At 50.7% G+C, this 17901-nt stretch overlaps 2 protein-coding genes across 13 annotated transcripts in view; one reads left to right on the top strand and one right to left on the bottom strand.

Moving 5' to 3' along the window:
* Positions 1 to 1361: 1361 nt before the first annotated feature.
* On the bottom strand, positions 1362 to 15130 carry BRAT1 (BRCA1 associated ATM activator 1). Of its 6 annotated transcripts, none has more exons than XM_037507047.2 (14): positions 15082 to 15130; positions 13847 to 13990; positions 10300 to 10454; positions 9125 to 9272; positions 7993 to 8365; positions 7660 to 7779; positions 6558 to 6649; positions 5927 to 6045; positions 5528 to 5714; positions 5237 to 5310; positions 4507 to 4609; positions 4301 to 4399; positions 3955 to 4130; positions 1362 to 3649 (listed from the first exon to the last, which is right to left on the bottom strand). In XM_037507047.2, the coding sequence occupies exons 2-14, from the start codon at positions 13971 to 13973 to the stop codon at positions 2951 to 2953; spliced, it is 2472 nt and encodes an 823-aa protein (XP_037362944.1). In that variant the 5' UTR covers positions 13974 to 13990; positions 15082 to 15130; the 3' UTR covers positions 1362 to 2950. The 6 variants fall into 6 exon arrangements, with proteins under 6 accessions (XP_037362944.1, XP_037362943.1, XP_037362946.1 ...); XM_037507046.2 differs by having other exon boundaries at positions 15093 to 15125; XM_037507049.2 differs by lacking the exon at positions 15082 to 15130 and adding an exon at positions 14909 to 15068.
* Positions 15131 to 17371: 2241 nt separating this feature from the next.
* Positions 17372 to 17901, top strand: part of IQCE (IQ motif containing E) — a 38882-nt gene continuing 38352 nt past the window's right edge. For 6 of the 7 annotated variants that reach the window (XM_054693667.1, XM_054693668.1, XM_054693665.1 and 3 more), the window contains exon 1: positions 17372 to 17494. In XM_054693667.1, the coding sequence (XP_054549642.1) occupies positions 17459 to 17494 (36 nt within the window). In that variant the 5' untranslated portion in view covers positions 17372 to 17458. Of the gene's footprint in view, positions 17495 to 17701; positions 17851 to 17901 lie in introns of those variants that run through there. The other variant, XM_054693669.1, reaches the window with a different exon arrangement.

Genomic DNA, 17901 nt, shown 5'->3' with positions numbered 1-17901 from the left:
GCTGTTCTCCTCAGCAGTGTATTTCAGTCAGTCTGCCTGTTCTGTTCCCCACTCTGTCTCTGGTGAATCCTCTCACCTCCCACACCTCTGGCCTGTACCCCAATTCTTGTATGCATAAATATTTTTTAAAAAAAGAAATTATTTAAAAGAATGTATGGCGCCTCCCTGGTGGCACCAAGGGTTAAGTGTCAGCACTATGAAGTGATCAGTAGCCACTGCAGCATGAGTTCAATCCCCAGCCAGGGAGCTGACCCACATGGCGCAGAAGACCTCTCTTCTTGCCGACTGCACCCCTCAGCAGTGTATTCCAGTCAGTCCACCTGTTCTGCTCCCCACTGTGTCTCTGGTGAATCCTCTCACCCATTCCCCCCGACCCCCACCCCTCTGGCCTGCACCCCAGCTCTTGGATGCATAAGTATTTTTTTAAAAACACAGGTTCATGAGCCCCACTATAGACCTTAAATCTACCCACACCGGGTGACAGTCTCATGTTGGCGTCTTTGCAAGAGACAGTTGCTGAAGAGGCTGACAGGAGCCTGGCCTCAAGAGTTGTGTGCCAGACTGGAAGCGTGGATAGTTGTAAGCAGGGAAGTGACAATGACCAGATAGATCACTTTGGCCAAAGGGAAACCAACTGGTAGGAGGGAAGAATGATGGAATGAGCCCCATTAAGAAGTGGTTGCAGGAATGAGAGACAGTGGGTAAAGTCATATGTCATGTGTCATGATGTCACATATACAGTCCTGTCTTAATGCAGTGCAGCTAGCCAGGTGGAAGTGAATGTACAGCCCCTGGGCTCAGATAGAAGTCTGGGTAAGTGGAATGTGAGGATGGTGTATGGAGGCAGGGTGAAATCACTTAGGGGAAGCAGGCAGAATAGGAAAAGACCAGAAGTTTCTCTGATGTGGGGAAAGGACACAGGTTTTCCAGAGGCTATGGGCTTTCACATCTCAGCCTAACCTGAAAACTGGGGATACCGATAGGTTTGGTCAAATGCTTTTTCTGCATTTATTGATATGATCAAGTGATTTTTCTTCTTTATCCTGTTGATATGATGCACTACCTTGATTTTCAAATGTTAAATCAGACTTGCAGGGGCCGCCCCGGTGGTGCAGCGGGTTGAGAGAACTGCTGTGAAGCTGTCCACAGCCTCCGCAGCACCAGTTCAATTCCCAGCCAGCCACAGATTCCCACGTGGCGCAAAAGACCTCTCCTGTCTCGCCACTGCTCCCCTCAGCAGTGTATTTCGGTCCTTCTGCATGTTCTGCCCTCTGCTCTGTCTCTGATGGATTCTCTCACCCTCCTGCACCTCTGGCCTGTATCCCAGTGCTTACATAAATAAAAATCTTTAAAAAAAAAAAAAAAAGACTTGCACACCTGGGATAATTCCCACTTGATCTTGGTCTATGATCCTTTTCAAATATTGTCAGATTCAATTTGCTATTTTGTTGAAGATCTTTGCATCTATATTCATGAAAGAGATTGTTCTGTAGTTTTTTTTGGAATGTCTGGTTTTATTAGGGAAATGTAGGGCTCATAGAATGAGTAAGGAATTACTCCCTTTGCTTCTATCTTCTGGAAGAGACTGTGGAGAATAGGAATCATTTCTTCCTTGGATGTTTCATAGAATTCACTTTTGTAAGATTATTATCACTGATTCAATTTAATAGGGATAAGTCTATTCAAATAGTCTGTCTCTTCTAGTGCAAGTTTTGGCAGACTGTCTTTCAAGGAAGTGGTCCATTTCACCAGGTTATCAAATGTGCCAGTATAAGTTATTCAGTTTTCCTTTATTATACTTTTAATGTCTGGGATCTGTAGTGATGCCCCATCTTTTGTTTGATAGAAACTATTTGAGTCCCCTTTTTTTCTTAGCCTGCGTACAGGATTACCAATTTTATTGTTCTTTTCAAAGAACCAGCTTTTGATTTACTTGATTTTCTCCATTGATTTTCCTGGTCTTAAGTTCATTGTTTATTGTCCTTTTCTGCTTACTTTGAATTAAATTTGTTCTTTTTTCAATTTCCTAGCTTCCTAAGGCCGAAGATTAGAATCTAATTTGTTCTTCTTTTTCTAGATTTCTAAAGTGCAAATGTTTCTTTTTTTCTAATATATGAATTCAATGCTCCAAATTTGCTACTAAGCTCTGCTTCTGCTCTATCACACAAATTTTGTTCCATGTCCACATAGTTAAAAATATTTTTAAATTCTCTTGAGGTTTCTTCTTTAGAACTCTAGAACATTACCTCTGGAAAGCAAATGGCAAAATCCCCATTTGCAGATGAGCAAACAAGTTCTAAGAGGAAGCAGTGTACCAAGGTCACAGGGCCTGGAAGTGGGAGGGTTGGGGTGGTGTACATTTTGCTTCCCAGGGCCTGGCCTGATCTCAAGTCCTCCTCATCCTGCCTGGTCAGTGTGAGGGGAGACTTTGAACTGCTCAGGGTGATCCTGGAGATTCAGAGGTTGGAACTCCCTGGTCTTGGTTGTACCTGGGACCACAATTGCGAGGGGCCAGAGTCCAAGGCCAGACACTTTCCAGTCTGCTGCTTGCTCTCTGACTTGTGGGCATTCCTGGGGCACAGTGGAGTCCAAGTAGAGACCCCACACCCTTCATGTCCACAAAACACAAGCCTGCCCTGCAGAAGAATCCTTCCTCAGACACTTCTCTAAGCTCCACTAGACCTGGGATCTATAGGTGAGCACTTCCAAAACACAGTGCTGACTCAGTGGCACTGTCAAAGACCATTTATTTTGAGTAGAAAATAAACCATGACTTTAAAAATACATCACAATGTGGAACTCTTTGATCTCTCTGGTCTTTCCTAGTCCCAGTTTTCCTGGAGGATTCCCTGTGCAGCCAGGCCGGCTGGAGCTCTCAGGATAACTGGGGCCTAAGGCAGGGATATGGTGCAGTGGGGTAGGCTGGGTGGGAAGTAGCCCCCAGGTCACCTCAGTAGCAGTCAGCCTCATTCTCCCCCAAGATGCCTGCGGTGGCCAGCATGTCCTGCAGCAGTGACTGAGGACTCTTCTCCACGTGGTCACTGCTCTCTGCCAGTGCCCCCCTAAGGCCCTCCAGGTCCAGAGATCTCAGCACAGCAAGCACAGCCTTAGGCTCCAGGTCCCCCAGGGACTGGCCCTGCTCACCTGCCTGCCATCTCTGCAGAGCAGCCTCCACAGCAGCCGTGTCAGGGTTGCTCCCCACCTCCTGTGGGTTATCACAGGGAGCAGTCTTGGCCCTCAGGAAAAGGAGGAGGTCACAGGACTTCTGGGCCACGGGTCGGTCACAGTCAAACAATGCACGAAAGGCAAACTCAAACAGCCGCACTCGGCAGAGAGACTGTAGGGCCTGGATCTGTGGGCCAGGTGGGGCCACCTTGGGAAGGGTTGCAGTGTAGGGACAATGAGCACCAGGCTGGCCCAGGATCTGCACCAGGAACACCAGTGCCAGCTCCAGGCCCTGGGCCCGGACTTCCCAATCCAGGTCTTGGCTTGCCACCTGGAGCACTCTGGTCACAAACTGCTCCAAGTCAGTGACCACATCAGCATGGCCATCCCTCAGCCACTCAGTGAAGACCTGCATGGCAGCCCGGCGAGGGAAGCCCTCTGAGTCAGCAGAGAGGATGTGCAGAAGCTCCATGAGCAGTCCTGTCTAGAAGACAGAGCACAGGGATGAGAGGGAACTAGGAGGGTCTTACGCCGAGACACAGTACTGCAGAGATAACCCTGTACAGCAAGGAGCAGGCTAAGTTGGCTTCATTACTGCTTAGCCTTCTATTTGCAGATCTGTGAAATAGGGTTGACCACATCCAAGTGAGGGGGTGACAGGGGTGCTGGGAGGCTGAGCAAAAGAACACAGGGGAAGCACATGGCAGAGGCCTGGCCTTGCACCATTCACAACAGCAGACCCACTCCACCCCAGGTATCCGTCACACACAGTTATGTGTTGCCTCCTACCTCCTGGCCCCATGGGTGCTCAGAGCTGGTGGGGGTGGTGTACAGCCCCCAACTAGAGAGCTGCCCCATGGTGGTCACTGCACTTGCGCGGACGTAGCTTTCAGGGTCTCTCAGGAGCTGGTTGGCAAGTTTGGGCACTTCTGAGGCAAGAAGCACGCGTCTGAAGTCAGCCTGCCCTGGGGATCAAGTGGCCACAACCAGCTGTGACCAAGGGCTGAGCCCGCAGCCTCCCCTCATGTTCCCCTGAGGGTTACCACGGTATTCCCAGTTCCCAAAGCCAACAGGAAGTGACCAGTGTGCTAAGGCCTGGCCAAACTGCCAGGCCACCCCCCATGTCCTTACTTACCTCCCCAGTGTCTGGTTATCTGGGTCAAGAACTCCAGGCTCGAGTCTCTCACCTCCCAGCAGGGGCTGCACAGGCGCTTCTGCAGCACAGGGAGCAGTTCTGGGGCAGGAGGGGCTACTCAGTGAGGCCCAGGTCCTCCCATCCAGCCTCCAGGTGCCTCCACCCTTGTGACTCCCAAAGTTTACCCCAGGAACAGCCAGGGTTACCTTTGAGGAACAGCTGGATAGGAAAGTCTAGATCACAACTGCTGGGGGTCATGGGTGAGCTCAGGAGCCACCCCATTGTGGCCTGGAAGGTCTTTTTCAGAACCTGAAATAGGCAGAGCAGAGCTGAGAGCCATGAGGGAGGGGCAAGCTGGACAACCTGCCCTGATCAGCTCCCATCAGCCCCTGTCACTTCTCCTGTGTCCCCTGCCCCTGCCCTGGGGCACAGCATGGGGACAGGGTACAGGGAAAGGAACAGTGACTTTGACCTTATGAGGCACAAGCATCTGGAGTTGGAAAAACTGGCATCCCAAACTCAGGGAGGAGGGGGTAGCCTCGTGAGGACACCCAAACTAGGAAAATGAGATTTCTATACTGAGACACAAGAAACTATCTGGGGCAGCTTTTTCACCAAGCCTGTCACCCAAATTTCCCACCGTCTACTTGGCAGTATGAGCATCAATGCTGCATCCACCAAAGCCTGATGGTGGGGAACAAGGACAGGGGTGTTTTGCAGATGTTAAGAGTTTGGGCCCAAAGCACAGGAGCCTTCTGGCTCCAGTTGATAATTTCCTGCTTCCACAACCCAGTACAACCTAGTATTCCATCTTCACTGACTCTGGGCCCTAGCAAGCACTTCACAAAACAGCTCAGGCCCCACCTAGGGCCTGCAAGGGTTCCCCATTTCTGCTCCCCTTCTCCTCTCCCTTCCCCCTTGCACCCATGCCTGTACCGTGGGGCTGGAGTCAGGGCTCTGGAGATATTCCAGGAGAATGGCAAACACCTGTGTCACCAACTCTGGTGGGCCTGTGAGAGATGCAGATGAATGAGGAACACCAGTCCCTCACCCTTGACCTCCCCAGCACAGGAGGAAGCATGTTAATCCAAAGAGAGCAGCGGACAGATGGCGCTGACTCGGAGTCCCACCGCCCCAGGGATGAATGCAAGACATCAGTCCCGCGTGGCTCTAGCAGAAGGCACAGGCATGACACCCAAGTTGTGCAAGAGAAATGTTCTCGCTCACCTGTTCCCTGAGACAGAGTCCCCAGGAAGTCCAGGGCTGCTCGCTGGACCCGGACACAGCCCACCAGGATGGCACAGAGGCGGCCCCCCACATCAGAGGTGGGGGCTGCTGAGCCATTGCAGAACCTCAATACTGTCACCACCGCTCCAAGGAGAGGCGCCTGGGGCCACGGCAAAGGACACTGAGGCTGGGGAAGAAGGGTTGTTCAGTGTAGGCTCAAAGGTCTCCTTCCAGGCTGCTGCCCCATGCTTCACTCTCCCTTTCAATCACTCCCTCTATCTAAACATCAGGAGCCCCCAGAGCTAGGCTTGAGTCAATACCTAGCCCCACTAAGGAGTTGGTCCTGGAGCCACTTTACCCATGGTCTGAGCTAACATGAGCAGCCAGGGCCACACCTACCAGTGGCTGCAGCAACTCCAGGTGGGCCAGAGTCCGGCACAGGAGACCCACATAGGCTGACTTGGAGGACAGAAGCACATCCATTGTCACTGAGTCACCCTCAGTCCCATCCAGCAAAGCTAGAGGCCAAACCAGAAACAACTCCCAGTGAGCGGGCATTTTCTATATGGCTACAATAGGTCTTCCCACCCCCATGCCAGCACCCCATGACAGAGACCAGGATTCTGACGGGAGGACTCTGAGGCTCAGAATGGGTGGCTGGAGCAGGGTGACATCAGACTGGCCAGAGACAGGCTCTAAACCTATCTGTAGGGCTTTCTAGCACCAGTGCCAGATCACGTGTCTGTCCTGGGTCAGGAAGCACCAACTACCAGAGTCTGCGATGGGGGTGAAAAGCCGTTGTTCTGGGGCCAGTCCAGATGATGCCCACCAGTGATGGCACAGCCCCATTAACTCTGGGGTAGAGACATAAAGGGCAAAGTCACACCTGGGATAATGCCCTGGTCATCTTCACTCTTATTTGGGGACAAGCCTGTTACTCTGCTATCCATCAGCTTATCCCAAGCCAGGGACATGTCCAGACCCAGGGTTCCGCCCTCCCACACCTGCCCAGACTTCCAAAATAGTATACCTGGGAGCCCAGGAGCCTGAGTTGTGGCTTTCAGGATACAGGCGAGGGGCTGGAGGAGAACACCAAAGGCCTGGGCCCTCAGTGCCTGTTGGCTGGAGACAGAGGACACAGTGAGCACACCCCAGTATTGAGGCATGCTGGTTGCCCCACTAATGGCCCTAGCAAGTCTGGAGCAAAGGGCCTGGTACTGGGGATCTGGACACCCTCTGGACAAACAACTTCCCTGCAATATGTGGACTACTGGTGTAGACTCCTTGGGAGCTGCTAGAAAGCATCTCCCCAAGCCCCAAAGAATGAAGGCCTAGCCATACCCAACCCAATGGGCAGTGGCCATAGGGACTGAGGTCCCCTCCTTCCAGGGGCATTCTAGTGATTCATCTCTGGTTCAGTTGAGCTATCCTTTTCAACGTTCTGGAAGCACCTGTCCCAAGTGCATGGGCTGGGATTGGGTAGGAGACGATGCCAGCACAGAGCTGTCCTTCCAGGCTAGCCACTCACCCATCATTTTCCCTTTGGACTGCTCCCTCTCTCTGAACACTGGGAGAGCCTGGAGCCCAGAGAGGGCCTACATTGCATTCCTAGTCCCTCTGCAAAGTGGGTCCTGGGGCAACTTTCACCCTTAATCTGGGCCAACATGACCACCTAGAACCCTGAAAGGCTTTCCTCATTCTTCCTCCCTCCCTTCCAGGAAGCTGTCCAGAGTGCCCCTGTTCACCAGCCCCTCCCCCACCCATACCGAATGGCCCCTAACACCCACCCTGGTGTGTGCACAGGGTGATGGCCCAAAATCCACAAGCTACGGTTGCTAAGGAGGGGGATAGAGAGCAGCAGAGTAAGGGGTCCTGGGTTTGACCAAACCCACTCTGAGTAGAGCATCTCCAAGAGTTGCTTTTTCTCTGGGGAGCCAGAGAATTAAGTAGAATAAAGTATGTCACTAAAGAGAGAACAGAAGCCATAGCCTATAGCACTGTCTTGATGACATGTCTGCACTGCCTCTGACTGTTCTCTGGTCTCAGAAGGTTCTTGGGAAGTTCCCTGCTTATGATGGCCATACTGGAGACCGTTTTACCTGCACTTGCACAAAATAAACCCCAATCCTTACCAGTCCTGCAGTTTCAGGATCCCCAAAGCCAGAGGCCCTGCATGTGTAGGGTTCAGGTGGCTCAGTGTCTGTGCCAGTATCTCCCACAGGCCACAGTCTGATGAACTCAATACAGGAGAACTGCAGGAGACACAGAAAGAGAACATTATCCCTCTACCCCACACCAAAGTCCCTAGGGTGCCCAGTGGGGCTACAAGGCCTGAGGCTGGTGTACCCAGCTAAGACAGAGGGTCTTTCCTAAGTCTGTGGGCTTTCAGAACCCCTCTGGGTTTGGACTGTTCCCAGTTGCACTCCCACTCCCATGTGCCCCCAGTTGTGCCCCCGGGACCTGACCGGGCCACGCTGAGGAGAAGGTCCACCAGCGAGTGTGCGGCCGGGACAGGGTCTTTCTCAAGCAGACAGGTCACAAGGGGACTCAGCTGCACCCAAAGGACTTCGGCCCATGGACTGTGGCAGTGCCCAAAAGTGGTAGTCAGGACGTTCAGGGCCTGTGTGATCCTTGGAGGAACCATCGAGCGCAAGGACTCTTCAATGTGACCCACGATCTTCTGGGCACACGGCGGCCAGTCGGCAGTCTGTGGGCTAGGATGCTCCCCAGGTAGGCTGCGCATTGACAGAGCAAGGATGTGCACCAGGAGCTGGCTGGCTGCCGAGGCCACAAACAGGCTGGGGTCTCCCTGAAGGGAGAAGATGGTATCAACAGCACCTTGGGGAGGGGATGAGGGGTGGAGAAGACAGGGGTCAGATGAACAGTCTGATGTAGCCACCAGAGACTACATCACTGAGGGACTTGTCACCAGACTCAGGAAAAGACTTAAAAATAGCACATTCAGGAAGCCCCATTCCCGCCCTCCCCCAGGCTCAGAGTTGAGGAGTCAGAAAAAAGGCTTTCTGGGCCTCCCCGGTGGCACAGCAGTTGAGCACTGGGTTGCAAGGCTGCCCGCGGCCTCTGCGGCACAGGTTTGATTCCCGGCCGCTGGGTGAGGGTCCCACATGGCGTGCAGACCTCTCCTGCCGCCCGCTGCTCCCCTCAGCAGTGTACTTTGGTCCTTCTGCCTGTTCTGCTCCCCGCTCTGGCTCTGGTGAATTCTCTCACCCTCCCGCACTTCTGACTGTACCTGGTGCTTGTATAAATAAATCAATCTTTAAAAAAAAAAGAAAAGAAAAAAGGCTTTCCAAGGCCCCTGGCACCATCTCCTCCTGCTTGAAACCATGGAGGTTTGGAGTCTTTCTGATTAGTTTCAAAGCCTCCCAGTGGCCTGACTTGGCTGCCATACAAGTCACAGGTGTGACCCTCAAGAGGCGTTTGCCCTTCCTGGTGTGATGCATGTATTCCTCACAACAGCCTTATGATTATCAGTCACTTCCACAGATGAGAGGAGGCCCAGCAAGGTATAGTGATTTCCCTGGGGTCACACAGCAGTGAGCACGACAAGGCCAGAGATGAAAGCAGACAGACACTCACCACAGTTGGCCAGGAAGTGTAGGGCACTGGGGTGCTGGGCCAGGGAGCGCAGGCCCTGGATCCAGCCACTGCGCACACCAGGGGCAGTCCAGGCTGCTTGGCCCAGGGGGCCTGCCTCTCCAAAGAGGCCAGGCAGCAACTCCCCCTGCTGGGAAGCAGAGAAGGAAGTGATTACCTGGGCATGTTCCCAGAGACAAGCAGCACAGATGACTTTCCTGTTACTCAGGGCTGGCAGAGGCACTTCTCTGGGGAACTTTCTCACAAGCTGCTGCTACAACGTGCCCGTGAGCAGGTGTGCTTGGGAGGTGGCAGGTAGACCACTGCAGGTCAGTGGCAGTCATGGCTGCTCATTCTGCCTCCCAGTGGCAGTACTCCAGGGGAAGAGTTGGGTTTTAAATGAAGGTTCATAACCCTGTTACAGTTCACTTCAGGAATTCTCCCAACATTACTATCACTTTACCTCCAAGGCCTACCTCTGCCAATGACAGCAGTTCAAGGACCCCAACCTCTCTATAGCCTGCTCAACTCCAAAGCTTAGCATGTGGAGTCTTCCAGGGTACGTACCCTCCTTCAGGGGAGGTCCTATCCTATCTGTCCTCACCTGTCCAAACTCTACAACCCAGCTCCAAGCCCACAACATGGAGATGATTGCTCCTCAGTCCCCGACAGTTTATGAATTTCACAGTACCATTATACATTTCTCATATTTCTTACCACACACATAAGATTTGTGTTGGCCACTAGATTTCAGTAGAGAACCTGGTGCTGCCTATTATTAACAGACCCTCATGGGTGTAGTTATTCACTCTGAGTTTTACTTGTCTTGACTCTAACAATGGAGGTCAGAGCCTTGCCTAGTCCAAGCCATTGGGTATCCTGTTCAGCTACAGCCCCACCTTCAAGGGATGAAACCCTCTACTCACCTTGGACTCCAGAATAAAGGACCATGGGATCACAAAGACATACTTTCAATTACTCAAGGATGAAGAGTCTAACTCTACAGTGACCCAGAGGCTCTAAGAGGTGGTTGCTGCCTTTAGCTCACAGGGGAGGCCCTCTGTGGAATCTGCTATGACCTAAAGGGCCTTCCCTAAACCCCACCAAAGTCATAGCTAGTTCACAATGGGAGGGTGCACCTCTTGGTGGGTCGCTGAGGGGGCAGGGACCAGGCTCACCTGAAGATACTGGAAGCAGTCTTCCTGGGCTGCAAATACTCCTGTGAGGCGGAGTGAGAAGGAGAGGACTCTGGAGTGAAGGTCCAGGGGTTTCAGCATATGGAATAGCAGCTCTACCAGGCAAGGATTCTCCTGTAATAACAAAAGACTGGACCCTGGAGATGGCCCAGTGGGGAAGCATGTCACTTGGGCAGAGCACTACATGTCCCCCTAAGGGATGGTTCTTCCAGCAACTCCCAGGTCACTCTGCTCTCAAGCAGTGAGATTTAGCAGTCTCACTGGGAGGAACTGTTTGCAGCAAAGGGTTCATAACTTCAATTCAATTAGGGGGGACAAACCAGAAAGCAACCTCAACAATGGGGAAAGGACATAGACAGGAAATATGAATGGCCATCAAATCTGAAAAATACATACTGTCTAGTTGATTATGAAAAAGAAACGCAAACTTCTACTTTTACTTCTCAAATGGATCTTTTTATCTTAAACTGAGAGAACTGGATGCAAAGAAATATAATGGATGGGTATTCGTTTCCAGACCTGGCATCCAAAATTTCTACACCTAACTACACTGTTGTTCAAAAGCGCACTCACAAGGAAGAAAGACATTTTGAGGCAAAGCTGGGACAAGCCCTTGCTAAAAGAACTACTAAAACTATCAATAAGAAAGAAAATGAGTAAAGAAGAGAGAAGAAGCAAAGAGACCAATAAATTTAAATTTAAAACAGGACTGACTTTACCAATTAAAAAACTTCTGGGGACCTCCCTGGTGGCACAGGGGTTAAAGACGGCACTGTCGGGCTGTCACCAGCCACTGCATCACAAGTTCGATCCCAGGCCAGCCAGGGGGCAACCCACATGGCATAGCAATAGCAGGCCTCTCCTGTCTACTAAATAAGATTAACATTACACAGACAATTGTACTATGTTAAAAGTATGTGGAGGTAATGTGCTCTAAGGACTTTATTTAGAGATGAACAGAGGATAGACAATTCTAACTTTTGACGTTTAAAATCCAGGTTGGTTAACCACTAATGAACATAAATGGAATGCATGACTTCAAAAACCAGAAGAAAAATGAACAAAACAAAAGCTCTAGCAATCAAATGGAGGGGTGGAAAGTAAACAAAGACAAAGACAAGGCATGGAAAATGTTAAAAATATATATAGTGAAAACAGTTTCAAACAGAAAAGTAATCTCAACAAATGAAAAATACAAAAGAGCTCTTAGATGAAAATAAGACCCAAAGACTTCCAATCTACTGTTTACAAGAAGAAATGAAGAGTGACAACACAGAAAGCTGAGGAAAAAAGAAATAAAAAAAGGCAGGGTGAGCAAACTCTAATTTTAAATGGTGGGACAGCAAGAGTAACAGAGCCAACTTTAAAGCAAAGCTCATTATGGTGCTTTTGAAAGAAAACCACTGTCCAAGGAGACAAAGCCCAGGAAGATATAATGCACATACCTAACCCACCTGAAAGTAAACAAAACAAAAAGGGCAGAATTTCAAAAAAAAAAAGTATGGGATTTTTACACAGCTCTCAGAAACAATTAAGCAAACAAATAGGCAAGAAAAGCAGGATTAAATAACATGAACTAAGGTATAAGTAGTAAAGTAAGTAGGCAGTGACTGCTAGTGGGTACCAGGTTTCCTTGGGGGAAGAGGGATGAAACTGTTGCAAATTAGATTGTGGTCATGGCTGTACAACCCAGTCAATTTAAAATGTCACTGAATTGTACATGTTAAATTGATCAATTGCGTAGTACATAAATTATATCTCAAATAAACTGTTTAGAAAGAATTGAAAAAATTTTACTACAAACTGTAGGTTGAGGACCCTACATGAGGATCTTACAAACACCCAACATAGCACCATACAGGGAAATCTACAGAGCATATGCAAAATTTGCCTGTGTACTATTCCACAACAAAGGCCTCAACAGGGACCTCCCTGGTGGCCTAGAGATTAAGTCTCAGTCCTACCACCACGAAGGCCCACCACTGTGGCCTGAGTTCAGCCAGGGACCTCTCCTGTTTCGCCTGCTGTTCCCCTTAGCAGGGTATTTCAGTAGATTTTCCAGTTCTGCTCCCCAATGTCTCTGGTGAATCCTCACACACACATACACTCCCCCGACATACCTCTGACCTAAACCCCAGTTCTTCTATACAAAAATATTTAAAAATAAATAAATAAAAATCTTTTTTAAAAAAAGTCTCATCTACTAAATCTGGATGAATATTTTTTCAAAAGTATCAAAATATAGGTATTTCTTAACTCCATGAAATAAATTAGAAACCAATAATAAAAAGAATGAAAAAAAATTTTAATCTAAAGGATGCTCTTTTAAATAATTTATTAGTGAAGAAAAATAACACTGAAAAGCTACAGTATCTGGAACCAAATTATTATTTTTTTTTTAAGATTTATTTATTTATTTATACAAGCACTGGGTACAGTCAGAAGAGCGGGAGGGTGAGAGAATTCACCAGAGCCAGAGCGGGGAGCAGAACAGGCAGAAGGACCAAAGTACACTGCTGAGGGGAGCAACTGGCGGCAGGAGAGGTCCGCGCGCCATGTGGGACCCTCCTCTGGTGGCCAGGGAGCAGCCAGGAATCAAACCGGCGCTGCAGAGGCTGTGGGCAGCTTCGCAAGCCAGCGCTCAACCACTGCGCCACCGGGGAGGCCCTCTGGAACTAAATTATAATGAAAGCAGTACATAATGAAACTTGCAGGATACAGCTGAAGTTATACTTTCAGAAAAATTGTAGCCTTGAATGCAAATATTAGGAAACAAGAAAAACCTATTATTCATCTTGAAGACTAACAGAAACAAGATAAACCAAGGAAAATAACAAGTAGCAGAAATTAATGACATGGACTCTACCCTAAAGTAATTATCAGTCAAGAGCACAGTTAGATGAGATTTATGTGCAAGGAATGCCACTATGGCATTATTTACAATCACAAACTTTACAAACACAAGCATCTAACAATAGTGGAGTGACTGTATACATTATGATCCACTCACACGGTAAATGACATAAAGTCAATAAAATCCATGTGTTTCATGGGGAAAACACCCACTATAATGGTAAGTGAGTAAAAGCGTGACACCAAATGGCATTTACAGTGCAAAATGATTTTTATAAGAAAATAATGTGTTAGAGAAAAAGGCTGGGAGTGAAATTGTTAATGATGGCTTAATTTTCCTCTTTGCTCCTTTGTATTGTTCAAGTCATAAACAGAAAGAAAAAAAAAACTGATTTCTTAAAACAAACAAAATAATGCAATGAGAACAACAAAATATGTGTCCTTATCCTCCGCAGCCACCCAGCATGAACTGGGCAGGAGGTCTGAATCACAGCTGAGTCAGCTAAGGACTTCCAGCTTGAGTTCTCCTGGTCACTCCCCAGGTTTGAGCTTGATGTGTCCCAATTAGTCAAGGGAGTCTTTGGGTCGTGAAAGGAAGCCTCCTGCACCTTGTCCCATACTCTGCATATTACCCTTGGTTTCTGGGGAAAGTCAACAACAGCACACTCGTGCTTACCTGCTTCAGTTACCGTTTTAAACCAATCCAGCAGCTTTTCCAAACAGGTGTCATCTGCCACTGGCTGCCTGGGGTCAGCCAGAAGGGCACAGAGGGGTGGGAGTAACCTGGAGCACTCTGGATCCATGGTGACGCCAGGGGACCCTGCAAATAAAATGTCAAGGCCAGACCACAATGCGGGTCCTAGTAACAGGGTGGCCCCAGGCCCACTCAAGTACCAGAACTTTCATCTCAGGCCAAGGGTGAAGAACCTGATCCTTAGAGGGAAGCTTCCAGCCGCCCAAATGGACACAAAGCCTCAACCTGGTTGGAGCTGTGAGTCCAGGCCATAGGGCTGGAAGAGTTTGGTGTAAACCAGAGGCCTTAGGAGCTCAAAGAATGCTAACTTTGGACATTGCTGGAGAGGAACACTAAGAAGCTCACCTAGGCTACCAGCTGGGCCACAATGTGTGGGGGGGGGGAGGGGAAGGGGGGGTGCGTGCATCCTGGAGTCAGCCACAAATACAGGGGTAGGAAAGCCTCAGTCACACAGAAGTGTCTGCCCCTCCCGGGATCGGTGTGTGCGTGTGTGCGTGTCAGCAGTGTGCCCAGAGGTCCAGGTTCTCTGTCCAGTGCCAGTCCCTCCTCGGCGTGGGTGTGCATCTGCGTGCAGGGTCCAGCAGGGGATGCGGTGCCCTGCAGTCAGGATGGCCTCGCAGGCGTTAAGGGTAATAAGGGCAGTCAGTGACTCTATCATGGGGAGGTCGGCCCCTTGGGCTGGAGTTGACTGTCCCAGCCGACTGACCGTCAGTCCAACCCCGGCGAGCTTAGGGCCCCGTGGAAGGAGCGCTCCCTGCGGTTCCGAGTCAGGTGGCTCTGTGCGCCCGGGTCACCAGAACGTCCAGAAGGGTTTCACGCCGCTCCCCGGCTGCTCCCCTGGCCGCCGGCCCCTCACCCCACGCCCCGACTCGTCAGGACCTATGACCGCGACTCCCTCCCACGGCGCGCGCCACACTGGCAGGGTTCCGTAGGCTGTGGAGGCCCAGCCCCTGCCGCCTCAGGTCCCGCCCCGGACCGCGCCACCTTCTGGGTCTGCAGGGAACCGAGGACGAGACGGTGGGTGCGGGGTACGGTGAACGCTCCCCTGGAGGTCACGGAGAACTTAGAGTCCGCAGACATTAAGGATGAGCTCAAACTGAGAGAGGGTGGGGACAGGCAGCGGCTAACCCGGTCGCCCCAGGCCACCACCCCATTACCTCAGTGGTACCTGCCCAGGCGTCCGGGAGCATGGCGCCTGGGGGCGGGGCTCCCGGCGGAAGGGGCGGGGACTATTCCGGAAGGGCGTGGTTTCCCCGGCCAAGGGAGGGGGGGAGCTGGGAGGGCTGCACGTGCCAGCAAAAGGAGTCATTGAGTATGTGAGGCTCAAATGAGTCAGTATCTGTAAATTTGATTGAAATAGTGGCCCTGTTCCAAAGGCTTCCACCAGCATCGCACCTTGCTTTATTTTCCAGCTCTCTGACATTTATTATCTATGAGAATATTCCATATCCAGAATGTAAGCCTTCTGGGGCCGGGCTCTGCCGTGTTCTCGGCTCTGTCTCAATGCCTTGGAGAGGGTCTGGCACATGCCTGACTCTCTAGGGCGCTCCGTTGAATGAGCCTGAGATTACGGGTTTTTTCAAGATTTTAGGGGATACACGAGGAAGTAGTGGATTTCCCCTGGGTATTAAATTGAACCGGAAACTTAAAAAATAGTGCTTTTTATGGGGGAACCACTTTGGACAATCACTTCTCTGATCCTCAACCTCTATCATTGAAATCCCCAAATAACTAAGTGGTCGTTTCAAGTAACCCTAGATGAGCAGCGTACAGAAGTTTCTAAGTATCGCATATCATAAAATGCCCATCTCACTATATGTCAAGTTATCTTTATAACCCACTGAATTCCCTTGCATCAGAGAAGTCTAAATTAGGAACCAGAACATATGGTAAATCCTCTACCCGACAGCACTCAGGAAGCAAGGCAGAGAAGGAACTCCAGTGAGTAAAGTAGATCATTTTCAAACAAATACTATTTCACTATTTCAAATACCATTCAAGTAATCAAAGTAGCAGCAAAGTGTTACTTGATAGGTTCTGTTTCTTGAGGAGTTACCAAGTGCCAGGCACTGAGGTAAATTTGATTTTTGTTATTTCCTTTGATGCTAACAAAAGCCCTGAAACTGTCTTCTTTCTGTATCAAGGAAACAGGTTGTTCAAGACTCTGACTCCTGAGCACTACCAGGCTTAGTCTTCCTTGCTTGTGGAGGGACAATCTCTACCCATGATATGGGTCACTCACTTTGTTGTACAGATGAGAAAATCGAGGAAAAGAGGTTTGTGGATCTGTGGAAGGTGGTGGGGCCAGAACTAGAACACTCATCACTTGCCCCAGCATTCCTTCTACTACACTAGGCTACCCTAGTGGGAGCATCCATTTGTTCCTCACCAGAAAGCAATAACACTCACATTGCATCTGCTTTGGAACAGGGCCACTATTTCAAGCAAATTTACAGATACCGACTCATTTGATCCTCACGGCAATCCTTTTCTCTACTTCATATGATCCTGAAGAAACGGAGAAGCTACTCAACTCCAGCATATCACATACTCATTGACTGAGTATCTGGCATGTGTCAGACCCTCTCCAAGGCATTGAGATACAGCCGTGAACACGGCAGAGCCTGGCCCCAGAAGGCTTACATTCTGGATATGGAATATTCTTGTAGATAATAAATGTCAGAGGGCTGGAAAATAAAACAAGGCGAGATGCTGGCCTATATGAAGAGAAAGAGCAAATCATACTTCCCAAGAATACAGTCATGCATGACTTAATGTTCCCATCAGTGGTCCCAACAAGTTATACCTTAACAGCCTAGGTGTGTAATAGGCTGTACCATCTAGATTTGTATAAGCACCCTCTATAACTTTTGTACAAGGAGGAAATGAACTAATAGGGCATTTTCCAGAATGTTTTCTCGTCTTTAGCAACACTTGGCTGTAATTTAAATTGAAAGCTTCTATTTTTTGAAGTGCCACCCAAGATTGTCATGATACATGCTAAGCCCAGCACAGCCTCTCATTTGTTTCTTGCCCTGTGGCTACATGAGAACCCCAGCGAAGGAGATGAGGTCAAGGAAGACAGTTTTCTGAATGTCAGGAGCTTGTGACAGCACAGAAGCCCTCGGTCCTTTCAAGGTTATCAATTTCCTGCTCGGTGACTAGCGCACAAGCCTGTTGTGTACCATCCACGAGTAAAAAAAAAAAAAAAAAACAAGCCGAGCTCCCTACACTGTAAAACGCAGTGCACTGTGAAACCAGCGGGCTCCGGCCCCGCCCGGCGCTGGGCTCACGACTCCCGGCGCCCTGCCTGCAGGCCCGGCGGTGTCTCTGCGCACGCGCGCAGCCGCCGGGCTTGCCGGGCGCCGGCCACATCCGGGACTCGGCGCGCCGCCGCGCGGTTGCTATGGCAGCGGGGTCGCGGCCCGGCGCGCGGGAGGGCCGAGAGGCTGCTGGCTGCGGGGAGCAAGTGGAGCCTCAAAGCCGGACCAGCGCGCCCGTAACTCCGAGGTGCGGCCGGGCACCGCCGCCGCCATGTCGCTGGACACCGCGGAGCGGGCCTCGGAGACGGTAAGTGGAGCGGGGGGTCGCGGGGAGGGGCCGGGCCTCCTTTCCCCTGCCCGTTGCCCGCCGCCTGCGGGGCCCGCCGCGGGCCGGAGGAAGGAGGCGCACGGCCCGCGGCCGCCGGTGACAGCTGCCATTATTGTTACCGCATAAGAGCGGACCTCCCGTCCCCACCCGCGTGCTGCTGGCGGGGCCTCTGCGTCCCTCGCCCGGCCTCCAGCAGCCTCGGGATCCTGCTTGCCCTTGCACGGACCCCCCTTCCAGGAAGCCTTCCCGGACTCCGCGTCCTCGTCGCCCGGCGCCTGAGGGGCTGGGCAGGTGCCGAGCCTGCGGCACGGCCGCCCCGTGACGGAGCTCCCTGCGTAAGTGCCCACCACCCTATGCCTTAAGGGCTAGGGGTGTCCTCGAGTTCT

Source organism: Talpa occidentalis, unplaced genomic scaffold (assembly GCF_014898055.3).
Source record: "Talpa occidentalis isolate TD23 unplaced genomic scaffold, MPIMG_talOcc4v2.1 talOcc4.12, whole genome shotgun sequence".
In the NCBI taxonomy this organism is placed as follows: Eukaryota; Metazoa; Chordata; class Mammalia; order Eulipotyphla; family Talpidae; genus Talpa; species Talpa occidentalis.
This window is presented reverse-complemented; position numbering and strand designations above follow the sequence as displayed.

Excerpts from the sequence above, each read along its gene's own strand:
- BRAT1 (XM_037507046.2), bottom strand. The coding sequence starts at position 15,114 with ATGCTCCCGGACGCCTGGGCAG. Across the intron at positions 6,046-6,557 it reads TCAGGCTCCTGGGCTCCCAG|CTTTGCTGGATGGGACTGAG; the intron begins GTATACTATTTT and ends TTTGGCCTCTAG. Across the intron at positions 4,400-4,506 it reads TATCCAGCTGTTCCTCAAAG|AACTGCTCCCTGTGCTGCAG; the intron begins GTAACCCTGGCT and ends CTCCTGCCCCAG.